Source organism: Miniopterus schreibersii, assembly GCF_964146895.1.
Source record: "Miniopterus schreibersii genome assembly, chromosome: 17".
In the NCBI taxonomy this organism is placed as follows: Eukaryota; Metazoa; Chordata; class Mammalia; order Chiroptera; family Miniopteridae; genus Miniopterus; species Miniopterus schreibersii.
The window spans coordinates 2,354,725-2,378,788 of NC_138117.1; the positions used below are offsets into that span (position 1 = coordinate 2,354,725).

The 24,064-nt window shown below is 43.8% G+C and overlaps 1 protein-coding gene across 1 annotated transcript in view; it reads right to left on the bottom strand.

Moving 5' to 3' along the window:
- PRKDC (protein kinase, DNA-activated, catalytic subunit) overlaps positions 1 to 23,885 on the bottom strand; it is an 85,494-nt gene extending 61,609 nt beyond the window's left edge. Inside the window, exons 1-27 of the mRNA XM_081116280.1 lie at positions 23,672 to 23,885; positions 21,675 to 21,751; positions 21,487 to 21,579; positions 20,733 to 20,807; positions 19,877 to 19,985; positions 19,345 to 19,457; positions 19,159 to 19,258; positions 18,030 to 18,085; positions 17,916 to 17,946; positions 17,197 to 17,354; positions 16,352 to 16,498; positions 15,673 to 15,837; positions 15,059 to 15,227; positions 14,669 to 14,718; positions 13,714 to 13,839; positions 12,117 to 12,269; positions 10,258 to 10,373; positions 9,757 to 9,916; positions 8,772 to 8,858; positions 8,243 to 8,362; positions 7,663 to 7,822; positions 6,297 to 6,403; positions 5,273 to 5,363; positions 4,314 to 4,477; positions 3,528 to 3,680; positions 2,393 to 2,500; positions 378 to 604 (exon numbers count right to left, since the gene is read on the bottom strand). Of these exons, the coding sequence (XP_080972406.1) occupies positions 378 to 604; positions 2,393 to 2,500; positions 3,528 to 3,680; positions 4,314 to 4,477; positions 5,273 to 5,363; positions 6,297 to 6,403; positions 7,663 to 7,822; positions 8,243 to 8,362; positions 8,772 to 8,858; positions 9,757 to 9,916; positions 10,258 to 10,373; positions 12,117 to 12,269; positions 13,714 to 13,839; positions 14,669 to 14,718; positions 15,059 to 15,227; positions 15,673 to 15,837; positions 16,352 to 16,498; positions 17,197 to 17,354; positions 17,916 to 17,946; positions 18,030 to 18,085; positions 19,159 to 19,258; positions 19,345 to 19,457; positions 19,877 to 19,985; positions 20,733 to 20,807; positions 21,487 to 21,579; positions 21,675 to 21,751; positions 23,672 to 23,825 (3,269 nt within the window). The 5' untranslated portion in view covers positions 23,826 to 23,885. The remainder of the gene's footprint in view (positions 1 to 377; positions 605 to 2,392; positions 2,501 to 3,527; positions 3,681 to 4,313; positions 4,478 to 5,272; positions 5,364 to 6,296; positions 6,404 to 7,662; positions 7,823 to 8,242; positions 8,363 to 8,771; positions 8,859 to 9,756; positions 9,917 to 10,257; positions 10,374 to 12,116; positions 12,270 to 13,713; positions 13,840 to 14,668; positions 14,719 to 15,058; positions 15,228 to 15,672; positions 15,838 to 16,351; positions 16,499 to 17,196; positions 17,355 to 17,915; positions 17,947 to 18,029; positions 18,086 to 19,158; positions 19,259 to 19,344; positions 19,458 to 19,876; positions 19,986 to 20,732; positions 20,808 to 21,486; positions 21,580 to 21,674; positions 21,752 to 23,671) is intronic.
- Positions 23,886 to 24,064: the final 179 nt, after the last annotated feature.

The window sequence follows — 24,064 nt, forward strand, 5'->3', positions numbered from 1 at the left end:
ATAATTAGCAAGTATTTCTTCAGGACGCTTTTTCATTTTGTCGAACGGCTCCTTTGCTATGGAGAAGCTTTCGGTTTAATGTAATCTCACGTGTTCACTTTTGCTCTTAGAGTCAGATCCAAAAAAATCACTTCCAAGACTGATGCCAAGCAGCTTATCACCTGTTTTCTTTTGGGGTTTTATGGTTTACAGTCTTACGTTCAAGTATTTAACCCATTTGCAGTAAGTTTTTGTGTACAGAAAAAATAGCACGGCCTCCAGCACACACTAATACCTGATACATGAACACGTGGACACACAGACGCTAAGTCCGTTTTCCAAATCACTGTGGTAACTTGACATTACCTTTTGCACTCTCGGGCCATGTGCGTACTTACCTGAATTCCCTGTAGATGTGATTGAAAGCCAGTGACGCTCCAAGCCTCTTGAAAGCATTCGGGTGAAGCGCCAAGCTGTACAGCCGCTTGAAAAGAGACTTGGTGTTTACTGCACTCCTCTCCTGCTGCTGTGGCGTTGTCTGTTTAATGGACCACTTGAGGAATTCTCGAATGCACCGGCCACAAAAATCTCTCAAAGTGCTGTCAGTGGGGTCCACGATTCCATCCTAAAACGGAGCATAAATGACAACCGCACACCCTGGTCTTCCTCTGAGCACAACCAGAGCATGTGATAAAAGTTAATTTACAGCACTATCCAAGAACAAAATAAACACTGAGGATACCAATCTATCTAGAATCCAGACTCCAATAATTTCCATCTGACATAATAACAACACTTTCTTTCAAACGAATCCAGATACTGAAAAAGCAATTTAAAAAAAGGAATACTTTAATCAGTAACAACACAGCAGTCTCTCCTTCCCTGAAGAAACACGAGGGCCATATCCTGGGAATTTGTGTTGTTGATCTGACCTTACAACAGAGTCTGAGATGCTTTATTTACTGGGGTTAACGAGAGCAAGACCCTTGCAAGTTCCCGCGCACTTGTACCGCTACGTAAGGAAAGGTCGCACGGAGATGTGGCTCTGGAAACAACTTTCCGTGGGAGCCGTCTCCACGGAGGCACAGTCTCCAAACACCTGAAGAAACAGCTACGGAAGTTTGGATGTTTTTGTTTCCCTCTGGGCATCGTTTCCCCTCAGATCCATGTAGAAAAAGTTTAACTTGAAAAAGTACACTGAACCCTGAAACGGGAGCACTTCCTGCCTCTTTGCCACACGCAGAATCTCTGATTACGGTGTTAATGAGAATTCAAGAAGGCAGTAATAATAACTTAATGTGTTTATGTTATAGGAGGATTCACTGGCAGATGCTGCAGAGAAATGAACCAGAGACACAGTGAAGCCGCCCTGCAAGTAAAGATGTTCAGTAGCTACCTCCCTACTCCCCACAACATGGATCTACCCATCGGGGTCACGCCAGGAGTGAAAGGAATACTATTAATAATTACCTGCATGACAGGCGTGCCTGGGGCTGTCCTGGGCAAACCGGGACGTGTGGTCACCCTACCCACAACGTCCTGCTATTCTGCCCCAGCACACATTCCCAGCCCAGCCGGCCGATTTCAAACTTAACGGAAAGCAGCAGGCAGATCCAAACTGGGATCAATTCACAAAACCAGGCAACGATAGGACTTCGTCTGGACAAACCCGCTACGTGTTTCACTGGGACTTTTGATTCCAAAGTTGATATATGGCAAAACTAAAATTTTAGGCTAAAATAACAGGTAAAGTCAAATAACAACATTCAGTGGGTCAAATGTGAAGTTATTTGTACAAGTTCAGAAAATTATAATAAAATACGTGTCAAAAGACACTAAGGCTTTGGCTGACCTCGTTTCTCTGCCTTCAGCAAACCTGTGACCAGATGCTAACAATTCTGCCTCTACGGTCTCAGGATGGTCTTATATAAATGGTGAGCTATTGTTTCTAGGGTCCTTTAGTTGATGAATCTGAATGCAGGAGAAAACTTGGTAAGCTTGAAAAAATCCTTTTACTCTAAAGTTAATTGCTACGCTAGAGGTATTTTTAAAAATGGGGTGCTGCGATTCTGAGAAAATAACATTTTTATTCACTTCTTCCACCCTCAACCCCCCACCACAGCCTTAATATAGATCAACTTTGCCAAATTTATAATCACTCGCCCCAAAATCAGAAAACTAATTAAAATGTGAGTATTTGCTTGTAGGTATTTAAAAGTATCACTTAAGCAAATAAATATGGCATCCTAATGATTAAAATGGCAATTCACCAATTCTCTCAGAAAAAAGGAAAAGACAATACAATCTAGCTAAAGGCTATATTCTGGTATCTTGACAAGTAACTTAAAGAACTAAATATACATCAAATATAAGGAGCCAATGGGAACAGCAGGAAGAGTCGACCATCACTTACCAATATCGTCTCTAGTAAGGCCACCGTGTCCTGACTTTCGAATTTCTTATTGTTGGTGAACCAGTGAATCAGCTGCATAACCAGGGGCTCGTACAGTTGCCTGGTTACCTGGAGAAAAAAATACCACTAGTATATTTTCTTCCTGTTGAAGTAATTTTATCCTGGGAAAGACTCCATTTAAGTGGCAGAGGCCAAATTAAGTGATACTACTACACGGTCTTATTAGTTCCCTTTTCCAGTTAAATTCTATAATGAACAGGTTCTTCCTATTTTCTCCTTCATAAAAGTCCAGCAAAGAAAAATATACACCCAGCCCGGCCGACGTGGCTCAGTGGTTGAGCGTCCAGCCATGAGCCAAGAGGTCCCAGTTCGATTCCGGGTCAGGCACAGGCCCGGGGTGCAGGCTCGACCCCCAGTCGGGGGGCGTGCAGGAGGCAGCTGATCCATGACTCTCTCATCACTGATGTTTCTCTCTCTCTCTCTCTCCCTTCCTTGCTCGGAAATCAATAAAGACATATTTAAAAAAGGAAAAATACACCCACTAAAACTCATTGTCCTCTAATTAAGAGGGCAGTTTAGGGTACATGTTGGCGGTTTTACAATATTCACCTTCATTAACTGATCCTGAATGTGCGCTTGGGGTATCGTGGAGCAGAGAGAGTATCATTATTCAACTGAAAGGAAACACTGACAAAGAGGACGCCAGACTTCAGAGCGCCAGTCACCGGGGAGGACAGCTGCCCCCTCCATTGCTGCCAAGGGGAGGGAGGGACACCTGGCCTCCCTGGAAGTGGTGAGGACGCCGAGCTCTCACTCTGAACGTCAGAGCGCAAGTAAATCTCTCCAGGGGCCGCACAGCCCTGTGGGTCTCTGGCTTTCACAATCCAGGGTGTCTCCCAGCCTGAGCTCTCCCTTCTGAAAGGAAACACTCGGGAAAACAGTGCCCATCTTACTGGAACCTTGGGAGCTTCACCTAGTGGCCCAGGTGTGAGCATGGGATCATCCTGGAGAGATGGGAGAAGTTTTACCATCCCTTAGGGTCAGAGCACTGACCTAGACAAATGGTTATGGACCTAACCCTCATTGTACGAGCCTTGGCCGGTGTGGCTCAGTGGGTAGAGCATCCATCACTCACCTGATCGACATCACAGGCCAGCTGAAGCAGCACAGGAAAGGTTCGCTTGTAGAGCTGGTACAGAGGTGGGGAGCCCTGGCTCCCCTCGGGGATCTGAGTGGCTTTTCCCAACATAAACATAACCATGCTGTGCAGAAGTTCACAAGCGGCAACCTGAAGTAGGCCGGGGTTCAAAACAGTGTTACGTTTCCATGTGAACAAGAGAAGATCTTGAAATGAAACTCAAGTCAGCCCTTTTTAAAGAAACCATCATGCCCAACTATAAATTAACTGCCTTTCTTGTTAAATAAAATGAATGTGTCTCTGTTCACTTAGATCTTTAACCAAGAGTTAAGAACTGACATTTAAAAGCTTTAGACATTCATAAGAAATACGTTTCAATGCTGCCATATTGTGGAACTTTTTTTTTTTAGAACGTTTTCAATGACCACTATGACAATGACTATCTGAAGCACCCTCAAAATTTACAAGTTAATAGAAAAGCCTGAGATTATGTGTTTCCCATCTCCCAGGTTCAGAAGATAATCCCTTTTAAGTGTCCTTTGTACACAGTTTTGGGTATATTAATGTTTTGTCAGGTAATTATCTATTAAGATGACTTACGTGTAGCTTTCATTTATCAATGACATCTAATTCTGATAATTAAGTAGTTTTCTAATGACTACATTACAGAACATATAAAATTAATAATATTGAAATGGCTGAAATATATTATCTATTACTAAAAAATGTACGTCTTAGAAACAATAGACTCCAAGTAATCAGTGAAATGAAGAATAAAAGTACTTTGGTTTGTCTGTCGCTGGCCGACAGAGCGAGCTCCGTAACCCGAGGCAAGAACGTGTCCAAGTAAATGACAGGCTTCATATCTACAAATGGAACTGCAAAGCTGAGTCTTTTCTCTCGATCCCATGCGACGTATTTCTTCATCATGTCACCTGAGGATGGAGCTGTTAAAGAGATTGAGAAGAGCGTGTCGTTTTTTTCATTCAAGATCCCTCTCCTACCCGCTGCTCCACAGCTCGTGAGTGACCCTCAGCAACTCATTTTACTTTCAGGTGAAGCAGGTTGCTCATCGTTCCTTTTTTTTGTTATTTCACACGTGTAGCTACTGGAAATCACTGGTGCACTGTTTCTAAATTTAATTTAAAGTAATATTATTTTTAAACAAGTCTAACAGTCCAGGATGTTGAATTTTCACTTTCAGTAAAGACTTAAGGTAGTCTGTGGAAAAATGATAAACAATATCCTTATTAAAAATCTCTTTATAACACTTATTTTCCCAATATACGCCACAACTTCCTAAATAACTAAGTCACTAGTATAAATGAAATTTCAAATGTAAAAAGAAAGATGAATTTTTACTAAGCAACAATGTTAATTCTCATTAAAAACACTCTAAAAATAACCAAATATTAAGAATATCAGGTTTAAAAAATACTGACTTTGAATTTCTGAAACAATATTTAATACAGAAAAGAATGTCAAATTGGATTCTGTTCCAAAAAGAAAAATATGCTTAATAACCAAACTAAAACATTTCCCCTGGGAATGTGCCACCTTCTTCAGGTTCCTGCGTACAACCAAACCCCGTCATTAGGAAATCATGCTTTGTCCTCTTAACTGAAAATATGCAAATCACATACAGGAGTAAATGTGGGAATATACCATGACCTGGATGCATCTAAATTAAGGGACAAATATATCTACAGAGGGTAACTGACTTTAATGAAAGGTTGACTCACCTGTCACAAGGTTTCTGCTTACTTGCCCGCCGAGGGTGCCAAGCATCCGCACCACTCTAACCCGTACCTCTTCTGCGGACAGCGCTTCCCTCTGCAACCGAACGACTGTGTTACACGTGATGCCCACCGAGTTAAAAACTGAAGACAATCGCACGAGGAGAGAAACACTATTTTACAACCCTCTCTGTTGTTAAGGTCTCCCAAAGGCTCATTATATCCTGCGCAGTACGGCTGTTAATTTTATTGCTAATTCAGGGAAGGAAGAAACATCTCTCTCAATTTTGCCGTTCATGTCCATTTCCTAGGCCAGCGGTTCCAAAGTTTTAGCAGAAGGAAACGGGGTGGAGGGAGGGTGGCCAAGGGCAAAGAAGGTCAAATGCATGGTGACAGAGAGAGCCCACTGTGGGCAGTGAACACACCACGCAGCACACAGAAGATGTGGCACAGAATTCTATACCTGAAACCCAGGTAGTCTCATTAACCAGTGTCCCCCCAATAAATGTAATTTAAAAAGGTTTTTCTAAAGTTTTTCAAATCTTAATTTTCACTTTCTACCTAAAAGTTATTTTCTCTATACTAATACAATTTTCTCTATTTACCTCATTTTTTCTAATTACATTATATGTCACATCTGAAAAATACGGTCAACAGACTAACTACAGAAAAAAAAATACTGACATGGCTTGAACTTGACAAAATGATACATTTAAAACCCAATCAGTAAATAAGGCATCTTATATAATATCAGTATTCCCACTGTTTACTGAATATGAACTAATTACTTTGTATGATCCACTAACTGTACTTAAAGATGGAGACAAACTGGAAAACAAGATCAAGACAATAAACTAAATAGTTAATTTAGCTACATTTTTATTGCTAAAAATATGCTGAGATGATTTCTCTACTGCATTCTAATTTATATGTAAGACCAACCTTTAAAATAAAGAGTCTTAGTTTTCACAAGCGTTAGAACCTGATCTTTGCCTTACTTAAGGTAAAGAAACTACGAGGGATTTCTTACTGATGAAACTTTCTTCGTCCGTTTCAGATGCTTCAACACAGCTCTGTTAAATCCTTGCTGGGCCGCCCGGGAAAGTGCCGACTCCTCCCAGCTGCTCCTGTTCTCATCTGTCAACAGAAAACAAAAGCCAACTCTGAACAGCACTCGCTCACTCACTTGATTAATAATGGGGTGAACACACTATGGCTACCAAACCAAGACATTACAATCCTAACTTTAATTACGATAAAAAATTAAGTTTCTAGAATGAAAATATGTTAATAGTGGTCTTGGTTTTAAGTATCGTTGTCTACACAAAGAAACAGGATTCCTTGAAGAAGTGGCTAAGTCCAGGGACTGGGCAGGAAATGCACCAAAGTAATAATCTGAGGTGGTGGGGCTTCAGGAAAGGAAAGTTTTACACTGTGCACCCAAATTTTATATAAGTTTCTGATTATTAAAGAAAACTATTTCTCTACGTAACCACCACACAACCATCCAAGTTAGGACACGGCCCTTGAGACATGACCCACATTAATAATTTGCCCCATTCAGGCTCCAAAACTGGGACCCACTCTTCATGAGCTCTGCAGATATATTGAGGTCTCACAAAACCAGACACAGTGAATGAAACCTGTCACTTAATGTTTCCAGACCAACAATATTTAAGTTGAATAATAAAATAATCACTAACATAGACGGAATTTTATAAAATAACACTTGATTTTCTGCTTTGATGATAGTAAAGTGTAAATTCTTACCAATATGTGTCTTCCTCTGAACGGAATCTGTGCTTCATGTGATCACAGTGTCCCTTTCCATCCTAGCTGGAGGAAATCTGTCCCCTAGGCTGTAAGTACTACTTTTCTGGGCAGGGAAAACATTTGCCTGGGATTTTTTCTCTGAACCTTTTCCCAAGCCTGTTTCTCCTATAACAATTCTTCTTAACTTGTTAGCATTAGAGCTTCATCAGTTATAGTTGGAAAACCAATGAAAATTGAATGAGATTAGGTCTAAATATAAAATTTCTGTTCAAATTTCTCCAAGTTTTAATTCCTGTTTGATTCAACAAACATTTTTTACAAGGCAGTCACCCAAAAGCTATAAGGAGTTCAAGATACTTGAGGTAAGTTCTTACCCTCAAAGACTTTATAAAGTTGAGGGGACATAAGTGAACAAAATGAACAACAGGTTTAATGCCTTGTTCGGTTCCTGTGTCCCAATTACACGTAAAGGAACTGGGGAGATGATGAAAATACCAACCAAATATGTTTTGAATATGTTGGGCGCATGTTTCAGAAACTGCAGAACTATCAATAGCGGTCCGATTATAATTATTAACACTGTCCTTTTACTTGCTACACATCGTGATTCTTTTAAACCTCACCTGACAAGGCTGAAGTTTTCAGATACCCGTCCAGGCTCGGCAGGATGTCCTTGTAATGGGGCTGAAGCGCTCGCTTGCTGACGTGAGCTGCCCACTCCTCCAGGGCACGCAGGCCTACCTCCGCCAGTGGGGGGTAGCTCAGGCCCAGCTTAAAAGCCATCTACGTGTTAACACAAACGTGGTAAACTGAAACGCGGTCGTTTAAGATTTAAAGAGAAAAACACTACCGTTTAGTTATGATTTCTAATAAATAAGCCTTCCTACTGCTTATTTTTATGCCAGACACTGCGGGAGGCATGAGGGTGCATCCAGGGTCATTATTAGATAAACAAGCACTGCTAGTCTACATGGCTGGGGACCCACTGCAGACTTGCAACACATCCACCTACAAGAGAAGCTCAGCGAGGTCACGCCAAGTGTCCCAAGTCCCAAAACTACTAACCAGCAAAAGTAGAACCTAAACCAGGGGTGTCTGGTTGGTGAGCACCTACCGTGACCGCCGCGGAAAGACCTGCCATTTCCGTGTTTTCTAGGAATTCATACGCGTATGAAATGGATCTGCTCAAGACAAAGCACCTACCTGCAATGCGGGGACGTAGGCTCTGACATCCAGCTCAATGATGTCATGTGGCAGGGACAGAATCAAGGTCAAACAAGAGGCCAGGAGTTCGTCTTTGTATTGCTTCATTTTAACCGATACCTTAAGAAAGAACAGAAAGACAGCGCTCACACCTGAACAGAGCCTACGCTTCGAAGATCGACCAGGAAATGTTTATCGTATTCTTAAATGCAAAAATGCTCACGTAGCCTCTACCTGGCATGGCCATGTAAATTTTCAAACTAAACACTGGCCTCCAGGGAAGGTTCACTTCAAGTACTTAAATCCTATGACATGGAGAAGCTAAAGAATCTTAATTTTCAGTTTTCATCACACAAATTATTTGGAGAAAACTCAAGAGGCTTTTGAAGTGTTTTTTAATCCCTGGATCTGGATAGAACAAACCAACTTTTAAGTAATTAGATGATTTATGAACACTATGATTTTTTTTGGACATACATTCATTTTTAAATAGCCCATGGTAACACTGGATAAATCATTTAAAAATTACCTCTTTACCAAATTTTGCAAATAAAGCAAAGCAAGATTTCTTTTCTGGGTTCTCAGGAGACTCTTTCTGACTCTTAGGACCAACTCCCTGTTGAGTAAAACGGTAAATTAGTACAGTGAAGAGTAATCAGGTAACTGTGCCCTAAAACCGGCAGTTTTCAGCCTTTCTTCTGGGGGGGGAATGAATCCATTCACTCTGCCAAGGTTTCGTGCAGAGGGGAAGGAAAAGCTAGTTCTGAAAACGTTTCAGGCAGAGGCCAGTGAGAAACAGCTGAGCCGGGAGGCGGGTGGCTGGTCAAGAGCTGCAGGCCTGCCAGGCCCACCCTCCCCATCTCGCTGCACACACACTGTGAGCACTGAGACCTGCTTGTCCGGCGTTAACCAGTCAGACTGCTCACGACGGACCTACGCCTCAGGTACACTAGTCCAGTTACTCTCAAACTTCTCCAGCCCCCGAGTGGCCTGTGGTGTCCTGAGTAATGCTGGTGCTGCCGGTAGGACCGCATTTTAGGAACCTCTGCTATGCCTGGCCAGTGTGGCTCAGTGGGTTGAGCATCACCCCAAAAGGTCACCGGTTTGATTCCCAGGCAGGGCAAATGCCCAGGTTTCAGGTTGGATCCCCAGTTGGGGTGCGTGCAGGAAACAATCGATATTTCTCTCTGCCCCCCTTGCCTTTCCTCTCTCTCTTAAAAAAAAAAAAAAATATTAAAATAAAATATAAAAACTTAAAAAAATCTTTATAAAAAGAACCTCTGTTAATCTAACATAATTAGCCAGGTGCTTGTAAATCAGAACAGAAAATGCTATTAACTTTTTTAAGAGTGTCATCCGATTGTCATTCACATTATCAGTTTTTAAAAAGACACATAATAAAATTAGATTTTAAAAGGCAATATGCTATAATCTCATCTTTTTATAACGTTCATACAGATTCATGCAATCTAAAATAACCCAGGCATATTCAATGTCCTCCAAAAAACACTTACCTCAAAATACTTTATTTTCTTGGCATTACTCACGGCAACCGAAAGCAACTTGTAGAAACCACTAATGAGTGGCAGCCGTGTACACTGAAAAACCAGCTCATACGCAAATGGGTACACCCACGGCCCAAACAATTCTACATGCTTCTCAGGAAGGATCTCTCTGTAAAGACAAATTAGAAGTTTAACGTAGAAATTTTTATCATACTATTTTTATTCCGCTTTGAAATGATAAGGCATGTAATTAAAAGGTCTATGATTCCACTACACAACATTTTTAGGTATATCTATAATCCTTTTTGTTTTCGACCTGAGGATCTTTTCAATATAAAAATACTAATTCTAAGCTGGTATATTTAGATATATTTTAATGATTCATATAAGCAATTTAAATGGTAAGTCTCCCGCCATTTTATTTCTTATAGCTACGTAAGGATTTTTCTTATATTATAGCCAAAAACTGATCACTTTCACTCTTAAATAATTAGAGTTTTAAAAAAATACCTGCAAAATTCCACCAGGTTAATGAAAGCTGAAAAGTCTTGAGGTCTGGCCGGATGCAGGTTAGCTGCCGGGTCTGAAGTGGGGATCACCCAAACACTAGCAGGCTCCTTTCCACCCTGAAAAACGGTACGAAAGAGACATCACACCCGCCAATCACACGTCCATCCAGCAAGCACCCGACTGACTGACTTCGCGCCAAGGCCGGGTGCTGGGAGGAAGGCATGCAAGTGAGGACGTACAGGCGGGTCCTCAGAGCTCATGGCCCGAGAAAAATGACGGGACGCACAGAAAACGCCCCGTCTTCTCTAACAGGGTGCATGGGAGAGAGAGAAAACTGAGACAGGTACAAAAACACAAAGGGAGGAGCATCATTCCTTCAAGGCCCAGCAGCGAGGCCACGGCAGAGGGAGGACCTCAGAACTGGCGGTTCCTGGACAGGACCCACCCTGAGCCAGAAGCTTCACGCTGAGAAGCAGCCTAGTTAACAGCGTTAAGCAGCCGCAGCTCACTGCTGAGTTACACGTGAGGTCTGTGCGATGGACCCCGGACCCCGGGGAAGCGCTGGACACTGCGCAGGGGCCAAGGCCGGGGGGCGCTTTCCCTGGGAAGTGCTCACCTGGGCGACGGCTGGCCTGCTGGAGCGAGCGGGAAGGGAGGGAAAGGGGGAGCAGAGAGGGAGGGAAAGCGGGAGCAGACAGGGAGGGAAAGGGGGAGCAGAAAGGGAGGGAAAGCGGGAGCAGAGAGGGAGGGAAAGTGGGAGCAGAGAGGGAGGGAAAGCGGGAGCAGACAGGGAGGGAAAGGGGGAGCAGAAAGGGAGGGAAAGCGGGAGCAGACAGGGAGGGAAAGGGGGAGCAGAGAGGGAGGGAAAGCGGGAGCAGACAGGGAGGGAAAGGGGGAGCAGAGAGGGAGGGAAAGCGGGAGCAGACAGGGAGGGAAAGGGGGAGCAGAAAGGGAGGGAAAGCGGGAGCAGAGAGGGAGGGAAAGCGGGAGCAGACAGGGAGGGAAAGGGGGAGCAGACAGGGAGGGAAAGGGGGAGCAGAGAGGGAGGGAAAGGGGGAGCAGACAGGGAGGGAAAGGGGGAGCAGACAGGGAGGGAAAGGGGGAGCAGAAAGGGAGGAAAAGCGAGTGCGAGGGGGACCCCGGCCACAGGGACGCGGCAGGCGCGCTCTGAACAGCAGGTGTGTTGGCCGACACAGCTCCGCAAAAGGCCTTCTGGCAAGTTTTTTAATAAAATTATTTTCAACATACACAAAGCATAAAAAGCGATAAAACACACACTGGTGTGCCCATCAACCGGCACACAAATTTGAGCATTACGAATGCAATGAGGTCCCTGCGACAGACAAACGGCCTTTCCTGCCTCCTGGACTATCCTCTGCATACCCGCCCCGTTGCCTCGTGTCTAACTTCACGGTACCACACACAGGCACTAACTCTAACAAGCAAAATCTAGTCCCCAACCCCCCTAAAATCACCGGGCCCACCAGTGCTTTGTTTAAAACACCTCAGCTAAGAGCAGAGCAGCTCCCAGCAAGCAGCCTAAAGCCATGAAAACTGGGTCCTTTTCTGCCTATTGTCTATATTCTACTCTCTCAAGAGCACATTTAATACTGTGCACCCCGAGCTCAGAGTTTCCTGAGCTGCAAGCAAGAGGAATCCCTGGTCTCCTTGCCCTACTACAAAGCCACCTCTGCACAAAATAGGATGTGACTCTTGACTGCTGCCAAGAAATTAATAAACGAGCCTGTATACAATTTTTCACAAAATGAGTACTAAGCAAGCATTAAAACACACAGAGGTGTACATGCATATTCAGGTATGAAAAATGCTGCAAAATCATTAGTGACAAAAATTCTAACCTCTTGTTCCCCAACATTTTGTTTTATTAGCGTAAGATCCAATTTGTCAACAATCTTCAGAATAGATTTTACAAACTCATCATACAGCAAACGATTCAGTCTTTGAAGGGAGGAATCCCCAAAGGAAAGAGCTTCGTCTAGTGAAAGACAATCCTTTAAAAAACACACAAACAAGATTTTGTGCATAAATGTATCAAAATGAGTACTAAGCAAGCATTAAAACACACAGAGGTGTACATGCATATTCAGGTATGAAAAATGCTGTGCAAACCCTAACAGGTATATCTGGAAGTTTACAAGCTCACACTGTACACACCTTCCTAAATTACGGGGACAGTACCAATTTGGTCAGATAATACTACTTATCCGGTCATATCACAAACACTAAGTGCATAGCAGTGAGAAGATTTAGGCCAATCCTGATCGAAGCATTTCCCCCAATTAATTTGTGTGTGTCTGTGTGTATACAGATGTATACTATACACACACAACATATGTACACTCACACGTACATACATCTAGATAAATACGTACCTATCCTCAGGATGGATTCAGAAGCATAATCTATCATTTCTTTAAAAGTGAAACTATTTACAATTCCAAAAACATAAGCCAGTTACTTGGCCTTTACTTGGTCAAATATTCTATGAACTTGTCCTCAAAATACCGGGCTATCTATCATCATATAAGAAAGAAATGGTTTAGGTAAAATGACTAACACTGCCACTTTACCTCAATAAGAAAACAACTGAAAACTCCTGAGATTCTTCACAGGATAGAAATCATCTACGGACAAAACCTGCTTAAAAACACCTGCTAGAAACACACCAGGCAGGAGGCATTACTCTAACCAGAGGTGACAGAAACAGTAGCTGTGCACCAATCTCCTTCAGAGTTATTAAATCAATTGGATTTTCTTCACCTTTAACAGATAAGAGAACAGCTCTTCACGGAGATAATACTGTTATGCTTTTGGTTGGCTCTATTGGGAAAACAGCATCAACCATACTACACTAAAATGTGGGCTCAGTAAATAATTTTAAATGAGTTCTCTAATTTAGTTTTTTTTTTTTTTTTTTTTGAAGAGCAGGAACACCTCTGCTTTTATTCTTTCTTTACGGCCTCAGCTTCCAGGTGACCCTGTTGCGGGGTGGAGGCGCCACCGGCAGTGCTGGCTGGTGGGGCACCAACGCTGCAAGGGGGAGCCTGTCTCACAGGGAAACTGAGGACATTCACACCGGTTTTCTTCCCCTCTGTCCTCTTACCACTTGACCCGGGGGGCAAAGGCAGCCCCTTCTTCCTCGGGCCTTCCATTCGCAGAGGGGTTATAAGCTTTCCATCACTTTTTTTTTTTCTGAAATATTCCTCCGCTACACTGACCACCAATAATTCTGTTCCTTTTAATTTACCTTTTCCTAGTTTCACTTTATCCTAACTTACACTGATTTGATTTTGTATTACTTGCGGTACTTTTTAAATAAACGATTGAAAGTCAGTAAAATATATTTCTGAAATAAACTAAGTCTTAAGTGTATAAACTATGCAGGCTAATAAAGAGGAACAAGGGTATTTAAGGGCTTTAAAATCGTCACTTTACCATCATCTGGTCACAGCTCAGAAGACTTCTAAAAAGATCCAGATAGTCTTTGTATGTGGGCACTTTCCACTTGCCGGTCCTCACCTCCCCCGATGCACGATACTCTTCTGATTCAGACTCAGCACCCTGGACAGGAGACAGCAATCGTACCTGTACTTTCTAATGAAGCCGCAAAACAAGCCTGGCTGCCAGAACGCTCTGATTTTCAGGACTTTCTAAGCTGAAACAGCTACCAGTGGGAGACTATAACACGACTGAAGAAGGCCGTATATCATGCGAGCATAATAAAAAGGGAAGCTGGGCCCGGCTGGTGTGGCTCAGTTGGTTGAGCGTCGACCCAGGATCCAAGAGGTTGCGGGTTCGATTCCCAGACAGGGCACATGCCCGGGTTTCAGGCTTGATCCCCATTGGGGGGCAGCTGATCAATGACTCTCTCTCATCGTTGACGTTTCTCTCTCTCTCCCTCCCTCTCTCTAAAATCAATTAAATACATTTTTTTTTTTAAAAAAAAAAAGCAAGCTAAAAATAGTCATGATTCTCCTACCTGGGACTAACATAGTGATGTGCTAATATCCCTGGGACGTGTTATAAGGCAGTCACCTCACTTTCTTAGACACGTCTATTGCTGTTCACGCTCTTTCCTGTAACCAGGTAATAAGCTACGGGTCCCGTAATATATCTAAGTATTTTGTCCTAAAATTTCAAGAGAGAAAACGTCCTCTTTTTGTAAAAATGTGTACATGAGAGTAAATTTATGTTTAAGGAGTTTCACAGCTTAGGAGTTTATTTGCCTGAAGAAATACAGAGGTATTTCCTCCGACACTTCCCAAACTGTGAGGCGCGGCCAGCGACAAAAAGGGCCACTGATACGTATCTACAGATCACAGGCCCCGGCAACATGTCCAACTTCCAGTGATGAAGGACCGATTTCCAAAACATTCGATTCAGAACTTACCGTTTGAAGGACCACTGCTTTGGAACATATTCTGATTAAACTCTGATACACTGAAAAAAGAAAACGGAAACAAAAATGAAGAAAACAATGAAAGATACAACCAAATACTCAGCAGAAAGGACAGCCACTGCTTTTTTTAACATAACTTTACTTCTCAATTTTTTTCTCTCAGTCTGTTAAAATCTCTCATTTTAAAATCTGGACTAAGATTCAGAAGGACAAGGAAGAGGAATTAAAAAAAAAAAAAGATTCAAAAAAAGCACAGAAAAAGGAGACTTTGGTCCACCAAAATATTAGGATTTCTCCGAGAGGCATCCAAAGATACAAAAACACCTGGTGGCCGGAAGTTCTTCATCTACATCGTATAACACGTCAGGCATCATAACTCACCCACGGTGCTAATGCAATTCCAGAGAACGGGCCCTTTCTCTGCCAGGGCGAGGAAAACTTTCACGACGGCTCTGGAGCACACCGCCTGCATTTTTGGACTATACTGTGGGAAGCTGTCTATCTGCACCACCAAGAGGTGCTCCAGGACTGAAGTATACACCTCAGGCACCTGCCAGAAACAGAGAGCAAACTACAGGTTAGGGGAGAAAATAAATAAATACGGGAATATAAATATTCAAAGTAAACGCAGCCCAGTCAGACACCTACTAGACCAATGAAAAACTCGGTTTGTTATCTCCATCTACTGATAAATTTAACAATTAGTATTGTGATCACATTTCTAAAAATCAGAGAAAAACTGTCCGGATGATGCTAAAGATGAAATTTTATCCCGAGCAGCAGTCTTAACTGTTTAGAAAAGCAGAAAGAGCAACAGATCATTTTCCCTGAAGTTTCATGACTATAATCCTGTTGGCACAAAATGCTAATTAAAAACGTCACCTTGATCATAATGAGGCCTGTACCGAGTGCATACAATCCACACGACTCCATCGAGTTCCTGCAGAGCTGAGAGTAAGCAAATCATGCTCAGTTTAATGGATTGCTCCACTTACTGCATCAAGGTAAAGCAAGACGCTGGCAATGGACTGCAGGAAGCTGGGCATCTGGTACACATGGTCGTCGTCGGCGCCCACCTGGGTGAGGAACAGCTGCTTGCAGCGCTGGATGAGCTCCACGTACATGAGGTCGACGTCTTTTGCGTTTATAACCTTGCAAGACTGTAGGAAAGGAAAATGTAAACCTTTATCCATGTCATCAGTATTGAAATAGTGATATTCAAGGTGTCTTATTAAGCCGTGGTTACAAACTAAATACCGAAAAGCTTTCTAATGGAGAATTGATGGGAAATACGGTGCATCTTATACATTCTAAACATTCATTCATACACAAAACGTCTAGGTTTTCAACTGTATTCTAAGCTATTTAGAGAGTAGGTGTCGAGGGCGGATAACATGTTGTCCCAGCCCCGTGAGGCCAGTCAGCCAAGACAGGAGACTGAGCACTAAATCCAAAGCTGGAAGACTCCTGGAAGCTCGGAGGGGAGGCAGGAGGGCGTTAGATAACACAGGCACAGAATCCTAGTAACAGCAGACACTGAAAATACAAGTTAACGGTAAAGCAAATGGCAAGAGAATCGTCACAAGTATGAGATGCTTTAAAAATGCAACACATTATATTCCTTTAGACACCCAAAGGAAACCAAGCTGGAGAGAGCAAGCGAAGGAGCCATACTCCTGCGAACAGCCCGTATCCGCGAATGGCGATGGACAGGTCCTTGGGGCTCGCGTCCGCGTTCCTGATGATGCCGTAGAACTGCTCCATGAAGTACTGCAGCTTGCTTTTATGCCTGTCTGCGTCTTTTGCCACCAAAAGAGAAACCTGCAATTGCATAATGCTTACTTTTAAAAGATTTATGGTGGCAAAACAAAGCATTCTATGCCAATGAGAAAGGCTAGAATCGTTTAATTAGAAATCGTTACTGTGTTTTAGTTCCATACAACCACTTAACTCATAAAGAACCACTGGTTCAATTCGATTAGTCTCCATCAAGCTCAGAGAAGGCACTCCCTTAAATGAGGCTCTGTTATATGTGCTGTATTTTTCTCTGAAAATGGAACTGGAAGGGACCAGGGAAATACCGGAAGACATATGCACAAAACCCCCCAAAAAAGTTCTGAATGAAGTCTCCCTGAGTTCATCTTTAGAACTCATCTGGGACACACAGGACCACAGAGCTGTGCCCACCCAGCAGCCAGCAAGCTCAGAAATCAACAGACTGGGAGCCTCATTAGCAACACAAAATAGAGTTGAGAACTAATAATCAGAAAGACAAGGCATCTCATTTAAAAAAAAAAAAGGCCACAAACTATATTTATGAACATACTATGGCGTTTATAAATTTAAAATGTTTCTAAGTTTTTATTTTTATACTTTCGACATACTTTGTATGCATTATTTCCAAGTGTTATATTTATAGTAGCAAAAATGTCTTTATTTTTCAAATGTGCATGCACAAGAATGGAATTTAATTTTTTACCTGGAAAAAATATTTTAAAATGGAAGTTAAATCTTAGTACCTGTTTCAGAAAAGATTCTAGAGCGGGAAGCGCAGTTTTTTTCACTTCTACGTTCGTGTGGCTACACCACCTTGACAGTACTTCAAATACAGAGCCGTAGTCGTCCAGAAGGCAGGTGCTAAACTGAGACGCGTGCAGCGTGAACAGGCACAAGCCGGCTGCAAGTGCAAATACCACTGTATTAGAACAGGACCACGAAAGGCACCACAGGGAACTAAGAAAGCCTCAGCATGTGTCAAAATTAAAACTGGGTTCGCGAAGACCCGCCGTCATCACACTGCAGTGGCCTAAGGGGCCTGAGGAGTTCATCACACCAAGGGGCCTGACCGGAGTCTGACCGCCACCCCGCACTGAATCAACAGGCCCTCGACGCGGCCGGTTACCCCAAAACAAAGTTCAGGCATAGGAGCAAACCATCTGTATGCCCTAAAATATGCTCTGAAGTAATTGTTTACATCATGTAATCTAGGTGTGACCATCTCAACCATAATGTGCATGCTAAACACCAAGTCTCCAAAAACTTCCCCTCGTCTCCCCTCCTCCCCTCCCCACCCCGCCCCCTTAGACCAGCTGCTTATTGTGAGTCAGCCTCATGCTCAGGGTATCCAGGTATCAGCCCTAGGGCCACATTTATTTTCATTTGTAACTTAAGTAAGTAAAAGTTTACTAAAGACATTAATAACCTGAAACATTCTACCTCATTAAATATAGAATCTTACCTACGGGCACTGCGTATCTCTTCAGATCAATCTATTAAAAAAAAAAAAATTTACCGTCAATGTTTGACAATCACAAGTCCCATTGTAAAAGAATCTGAATAATATTAATCCTACCTGAGGATGAATGGCCTTTAATGCAAAATCAAAAATCTCCTTTGAAGTCTTGGGATCTGGGGAAGGGAAAAAAAGAAGACTCTGTTACAAATTACAAATTATACTGTTTGTTGGTATCATCTGACAAACCTCACAAATGACGTCACAGGTAACAACTTTATTTCAGGCAGCTTGGCATCTGTATGAACCCCCCCAGGAGTAAACCCAGGAGTGACACCTTCTATTATCAAACTCAGCTAGAGAGCTGCAAGTTACTATTACTGCTGCACGATTATTACTTCAGTAAAGTAAGAAGAAAACCTGGAATAATAAAGACGTAAACTTATATTTCAACTCACTTACCACCTGTTAGAAAACCCCTGAGCCTCAGTTTTCTCATCTGCAAAAGGGGCACTATCTGCCTTCTTTTAGAGTTGCAGAGGATTAAAAAAGGCCACACGTCACTATTTCCCCAACACTCCCAAGCACTTATTCTACACATAGTATATGCCAACTAACATACGACTCAACAAAACTCAGACAATCCAATTAAAAAATAGGCAAAACGCCCTGGCCGGCTTGGCTCGGTGGTTGGAGCGTCGGCCCTCAGACCAAAAGGGTCTCGGGTTTGATTCCCGGTCAAAGCACATGCCCAGGTTGCGGGCTCCATCCCCAGTGGGGGGCACGCAGAAGGCAGCAGATGGGTGATTCTCTCTCATCACTGACGTTTCTGTCTCTCTCTCCCTCTCCTTTCCTCTCTTTGAAATAAATAAAAACACAAAAAAATAAAAAAGGTTAGCAGGAAGGATCCGTGGGGTGATGGACTGTTTGGTATCTTGACTGTGGGGGCGCATACACAAATCTACACAGGATAAAACTGCACAGAACTGAGTGCAGGCACACAAATGTGTGCACAGAAAACTGGTGAAATCTGAACAAGGTCGGTAGGTTCATCGACGTCAACATGCTGGTTGTGCTACTGCATCACTACCTGAAACTGGGTGAGAACCTACAGAATCTCTCTGCATTGTTTTTCACAACTGTCTGGGAATCCGAAACTGGTTTAAAAGTTCCAAAAGCAAACGGGTAACTTATTGTAGACCTTTAATTTTTGAATAAAGAAGGACAATCGAGTGAAGTCAAGCAATACCTTCCTCCATGGATTTAGTGAAGTTACACATAAGCGATGACAATCCCTTCAAACATCCTGCCACGACAGCCAGTTTGGGCTCTCTTACTGTTGATGTCATCTAAAAAGAAAGTTTTAAGGAGATACCATTAAAAGATAGAAATACAACTGAATCTAAGGAAACCGAGTATCGTAACGTTTACACACCTGGGTCTTAAGCTCACCAAGAAAAGCCCGGAACAGTTTTTCCGAATTATTTATCATCTCACTAGGATGAACTTCCCCTAATACTCCTAGGAGCTCATATATTTTCTCTAAAACTGAAACATAAATTTTAGATAAATAAGGATCTAAAGTAACATTTAAATAAGTAACAAAAATGTACAAATAAGAAAACGAGATTTAGTTCAAAAGTAAAACATAGAAAATATCTAGTTTTATGTACTAGAATCTTTCCTAGTAACTCTTATACAAATCTAGTATTATAAACTAAATCACATTTGACATGTATGATGAGATTTATATTTAAAGAAGTAATTTTGTAAAGATTAAGATTTTTATAAGCAGAAGTCTTCACACATCGTTTGTTTCCATTTTGGTTCACTTTCAGCAAAAAGGATTCATCTGTAAAACATATAACTGTTTGTCTCCTTGGCAGAGACAAATCTAAGTTTTATATTAATAATGCCTAATGTTAACTTGTTAAAATCTTTTAAAGTAACATTTAAATGCATCTCACCTGTATCTGGTATTTTTGTTTTCAATGCAAGTTCTCCATAGAATTTGTTAAATAATTCCCCAACTCTAAATTCATCCATGAGTCTAGAACTTCTCAAAGTCTGAAGTAACTAAAAAAAATGCAAACAAGCGTTGGCTCGAGAGGAAAATAATAAAAAGGCATCAACTACCTAAGTAAGTCTGCATACAGCAAAGTTCCAGAATCATGCGTCTCGAGGGGGTTAAGCCTGGCCTCTCCGGACTCACCTGAGGGCCAGATGACTGGGCAGGTAGGGGCTCGGGTGGGTGGTGGAAGAACAGAGGGGGTGGCAGAGGGGAAGACGGTGTAAACTTAATTTCACTTTCTGAGAAACTAGTAACAGGACTAGAACCATTCTCTTGGAGGCACTGAAGGACGAGCAGAACCCAAAGGGATTCTAAAATAGAGATGCAAAAAGAGAGATCCCCCGAGAGAGAGACAGGGAGACTGAGTCCCAGCGACGGCTTAACTACAACATACAGACCCATTCTCCTGGTAAGGTTTTAGGAAAAGACTCGAAAACACAATGAGGTGAATTTTGGCAATTCTTAGTAATTTTAAGAGCAAGGGTAATGAAACTAGTGGAGAAGCAGTACATTTCTTAGTTATTTTTCCCCTTCAGTCTCCTCAAAACCCCAAATACTTCTTTTGCTACCCAGAAGAGTCTGAGAACAAAATGCCAAGGTATCGGTGGGTGACGGCTGGCCACGTGCACCGTATCCACACACCGGTGTGACTCGAGCCTGTCCTCCAACATCCCTCACCCAAAGCTCCAGTTTCCAGTTTTTTAAGTTATTTGTTTAACATAAAATACATGCACTTAGAAATATAAAATTACCTTAATAAGAAGGTCGAGGGCTGGGATTTTACACTTAGCAGCTTTATCTTTCGTATAAACGCTGGTACAAGTATTCTAGGTTTTAAAAGGAGACATACCAACAAACAAAAAATCAATAAAATCCCAAACTACATCTCTGGAGAGGAACAATACCAACATATGACATAGCACAATTTTAATATTTAGCTGTTTAAAATAACACTAGAGTATACAAACATACAGGATGAGAATTACTGAGAACACTGCCGCAATGTGCGACGGCAATGATATCAACAATCGCCAAAAACACCCCCACAAAGTCCATGGAGACCTCAGCAGGATAAAAAAAACAAAAGGAAAAGCTATTCCTCCTTCTATACGTCCCACAGCACTGCTGCGCCGTATCAAGAAAGAAAGAAGAAAGGACAAGAAGGGGAACTGCAGCAATCCAGAGAAAAGCTGGGGCTCGACCCCGGAGCGGCCCGGGCAATGGAGGAGGAGGGGCTGCGACCCGGTGGCCAGTTCCAAGGCTGGGTGAGTTTCTTAACCTGCTAACCTCACCCGTAAACTAGGGAGATGAAGAACACCGCACGGAGGTTTGGTAACAATAAAATGACACGCTGCACGTTGAAGAACTCGGTAAACTTTGTAAATTTGCACTCTACAAATGCTACTCCTACCCTTGAGACAAAATAAAATAAAAATCCAACTTGAACGTACGCCGCAAACTAAAGCGAACGCTGGCGCATAAGGCGGTATGCCTGCCCCTCCTTACCTTAATATCGAGAGAATACGGTGCGATCTTCTGGCCAATTTTTTCTAAGAAAACACATAAAAATTTTAGGGCTTCTTCTCGACAATCACGAAACTGTAATAATAAAAGAAAGACGCATTGTAGCAAGTAGGAGTAAGATTTAAGCCAAGGAACATGCCAGGAAGGCAAAAGGAAAATTCTCAACTTACTTCATCAAGGCTAAGCGACTTCCGAACAAATACGAGCACGCCGAAATCCTTGGAGAAAACTAAGGAAGTCTGTAATGCTGGAGGGAAAACACACACAAGGTAAGAGAGCTACTACCAGGGAGCACTCCCTAAACCCACCCTAAAGGGAGTGCAGGTTTCTCAGTTCAGCTTTTTTAAGTGACAATAGGCTAACCCAAGGCTGCTGTATGTAGACAGGAGAACAGGAAATTCTAGATGGTGCTCCACCGGGATGGGATGGGTGGGTATGTCACTCCCGTAAATTTGCCAACTCTACAAGGCCAAGGGAAATTTAGGTTGCAAATGGATTTAAGGTTGTTAATCTGCTGACGTTAAAATGGGGAGAGTATCCTGGATCATCTGGTGGGCCCAGTGCAATCACAGGAATGAGCCCCCACCGGTGAGGGGAGGAAGAAGAGACGCGAGAAGACGGAAGAGCAGGGGAGATCCCAAGAGGAGAGTTACTTGACCTCTATTACAGGCTTTAAGGATGGAGGAAGGGGGCCAGTGGTAGAAGAAATGTGGGTGGCTTCTAGGAGCAAGGAACGTCAGCAAGAAAAAAGGGACCTCAGTCCTAGAAGGTCAGGGACCTGAATTCTGCTTAAAAACCTGAATGGAAAATAAATTCTCCCCCAAAGCCTTCAGGAACTAAAGTGGCTCTGCCCGGCACCGTGGGTTTAGCCTGGTGAGATCTGGGTTTAGCCTGATTACAGAACCGTATGGATAACCTGTGCTGTTTCAAACCACTCAATTTGACAGCAGCAGAAGAAAACTAATACGCGCCTCTCTAACCTCTCAGGTGAAAGGACATACACTGAATGTTGAGAGTAAACTTGGACCTGCGTTGCAAACAAGTTACTAAAGGAACAGTAAAGAATTCTAACTTAGAGCCCGGCCAGCGAGGGTCAGTGGTGCGGCCTGACCTGTGAACCAGGAGGTCAAGGTTCATTCATTCCCATTCAGGGCCCAGGCCCAGATTGTGGGCTCTTCCCCAATGGGGGGGGGTGCAGGAGGCAGCTGATCAATGACTCTCACCATCGATGTTTCTCTCTCTCCGTTTCCCTTCCTCACTCTGAAATCAATAAATCATATTTAAAAAAAAGAGTTCTAACCCTGAAGGTAGAAAGTTAGTTTTTAAATTCCCCTCCCATTGCTATATCCTTGACAATATACACATACTATGTAGCATCTTGTTTAAGGTGCTGTTTACATTATTTCTCCGCTACATTCAGCAAAGACCTCTTAGGGAGAAAATCTCACCTATCTTTTAACTGAGAGGACACACCATGGAGAAGTTCTGCTTTTTTTTTTTAAAGGAATATCATAGACGTTTTCGAGCAGTGATCTATTTTAAAAGTGCTAACAACCACAAAGGCACTTTTACTACAAAGAGAAAGAAGTTCTCACCCAGGCATTGCTAAAAAGTTAAAAGAACAGCACGACTTTGCAGATACATGTCTGCGATGTTTCTCACAAGCGGGAACGGCGAATACAGGGTTGGCAGCTGCGGAGCGCCGGCCAGGTTACGGTGAGAGGACGCACCTGCGCCCCGTCCTCCCCCCTTCGGGAGGCAGCGGTTGACAGATCGAGGGCACTCTCACAAACCGGCGTTTAGAACGTTTCCTCCGGTGTGAAGAGCAGTGTGACCAGCCACACTGAACTAAATTAATTTATTTAAAGCTCGTTCTTACTGATTTCAGGGAGGGAGAGAGAAACCTCATGGAGAGAACCACCCGCCGGCGGCCCCCCGCACGCCCCCTGCTGCGACCAGCCCGCAGCCCGGGCCTGCGCCCCGCCGGGGGGTCCCACGGCGACCCCCAGGTTCCCGGGCGGAGGCTCCCCGCGGGGCCACAGCGGCGGGGCCTCATCACGGCCGCAGGAACCGGGACGACCCGCGGCCAGACGTCCGGGCCCCGCACGCGGCGGGAGAACCGCGGGGCTGGGAGCCCCGGCCCCGGCGCGCGCCGGCAGTTACGCACCCAGCACGGCGGGCCCCGCGCTCAGCACGCACTCCTGCCCCAGCGCCCGCAGCAGCTGGCAGCCGGCCATCGCGGCGCCGCAGCGGTCGGCGGCCGACAGGCACTCCTGCAGCCGCAGCAGGGAGCCCTGCACGCCACCCCCGGGCGCGGCCATGACGCCCAGCCCTGCGCGCGGTGCGCTCGGCCTGCCCGGCCCGGAAATGGAGCGGGGCTGGGAGGCGGGCACGCGGGGCGGGGTGCGGGGCGGGACAAGGGGCGCGGGGCGGGGCGCGCAGCGGCGGGGACACCGGTCCCTGCGGGGATCGCCCGCTCGCACGGGGCCTGAGCGCCAGCGCCAGCTCGGGAGCGGGTTGCTCGCCGTGCGCTGAGCGTGGTCACACCGACACGGAGGGA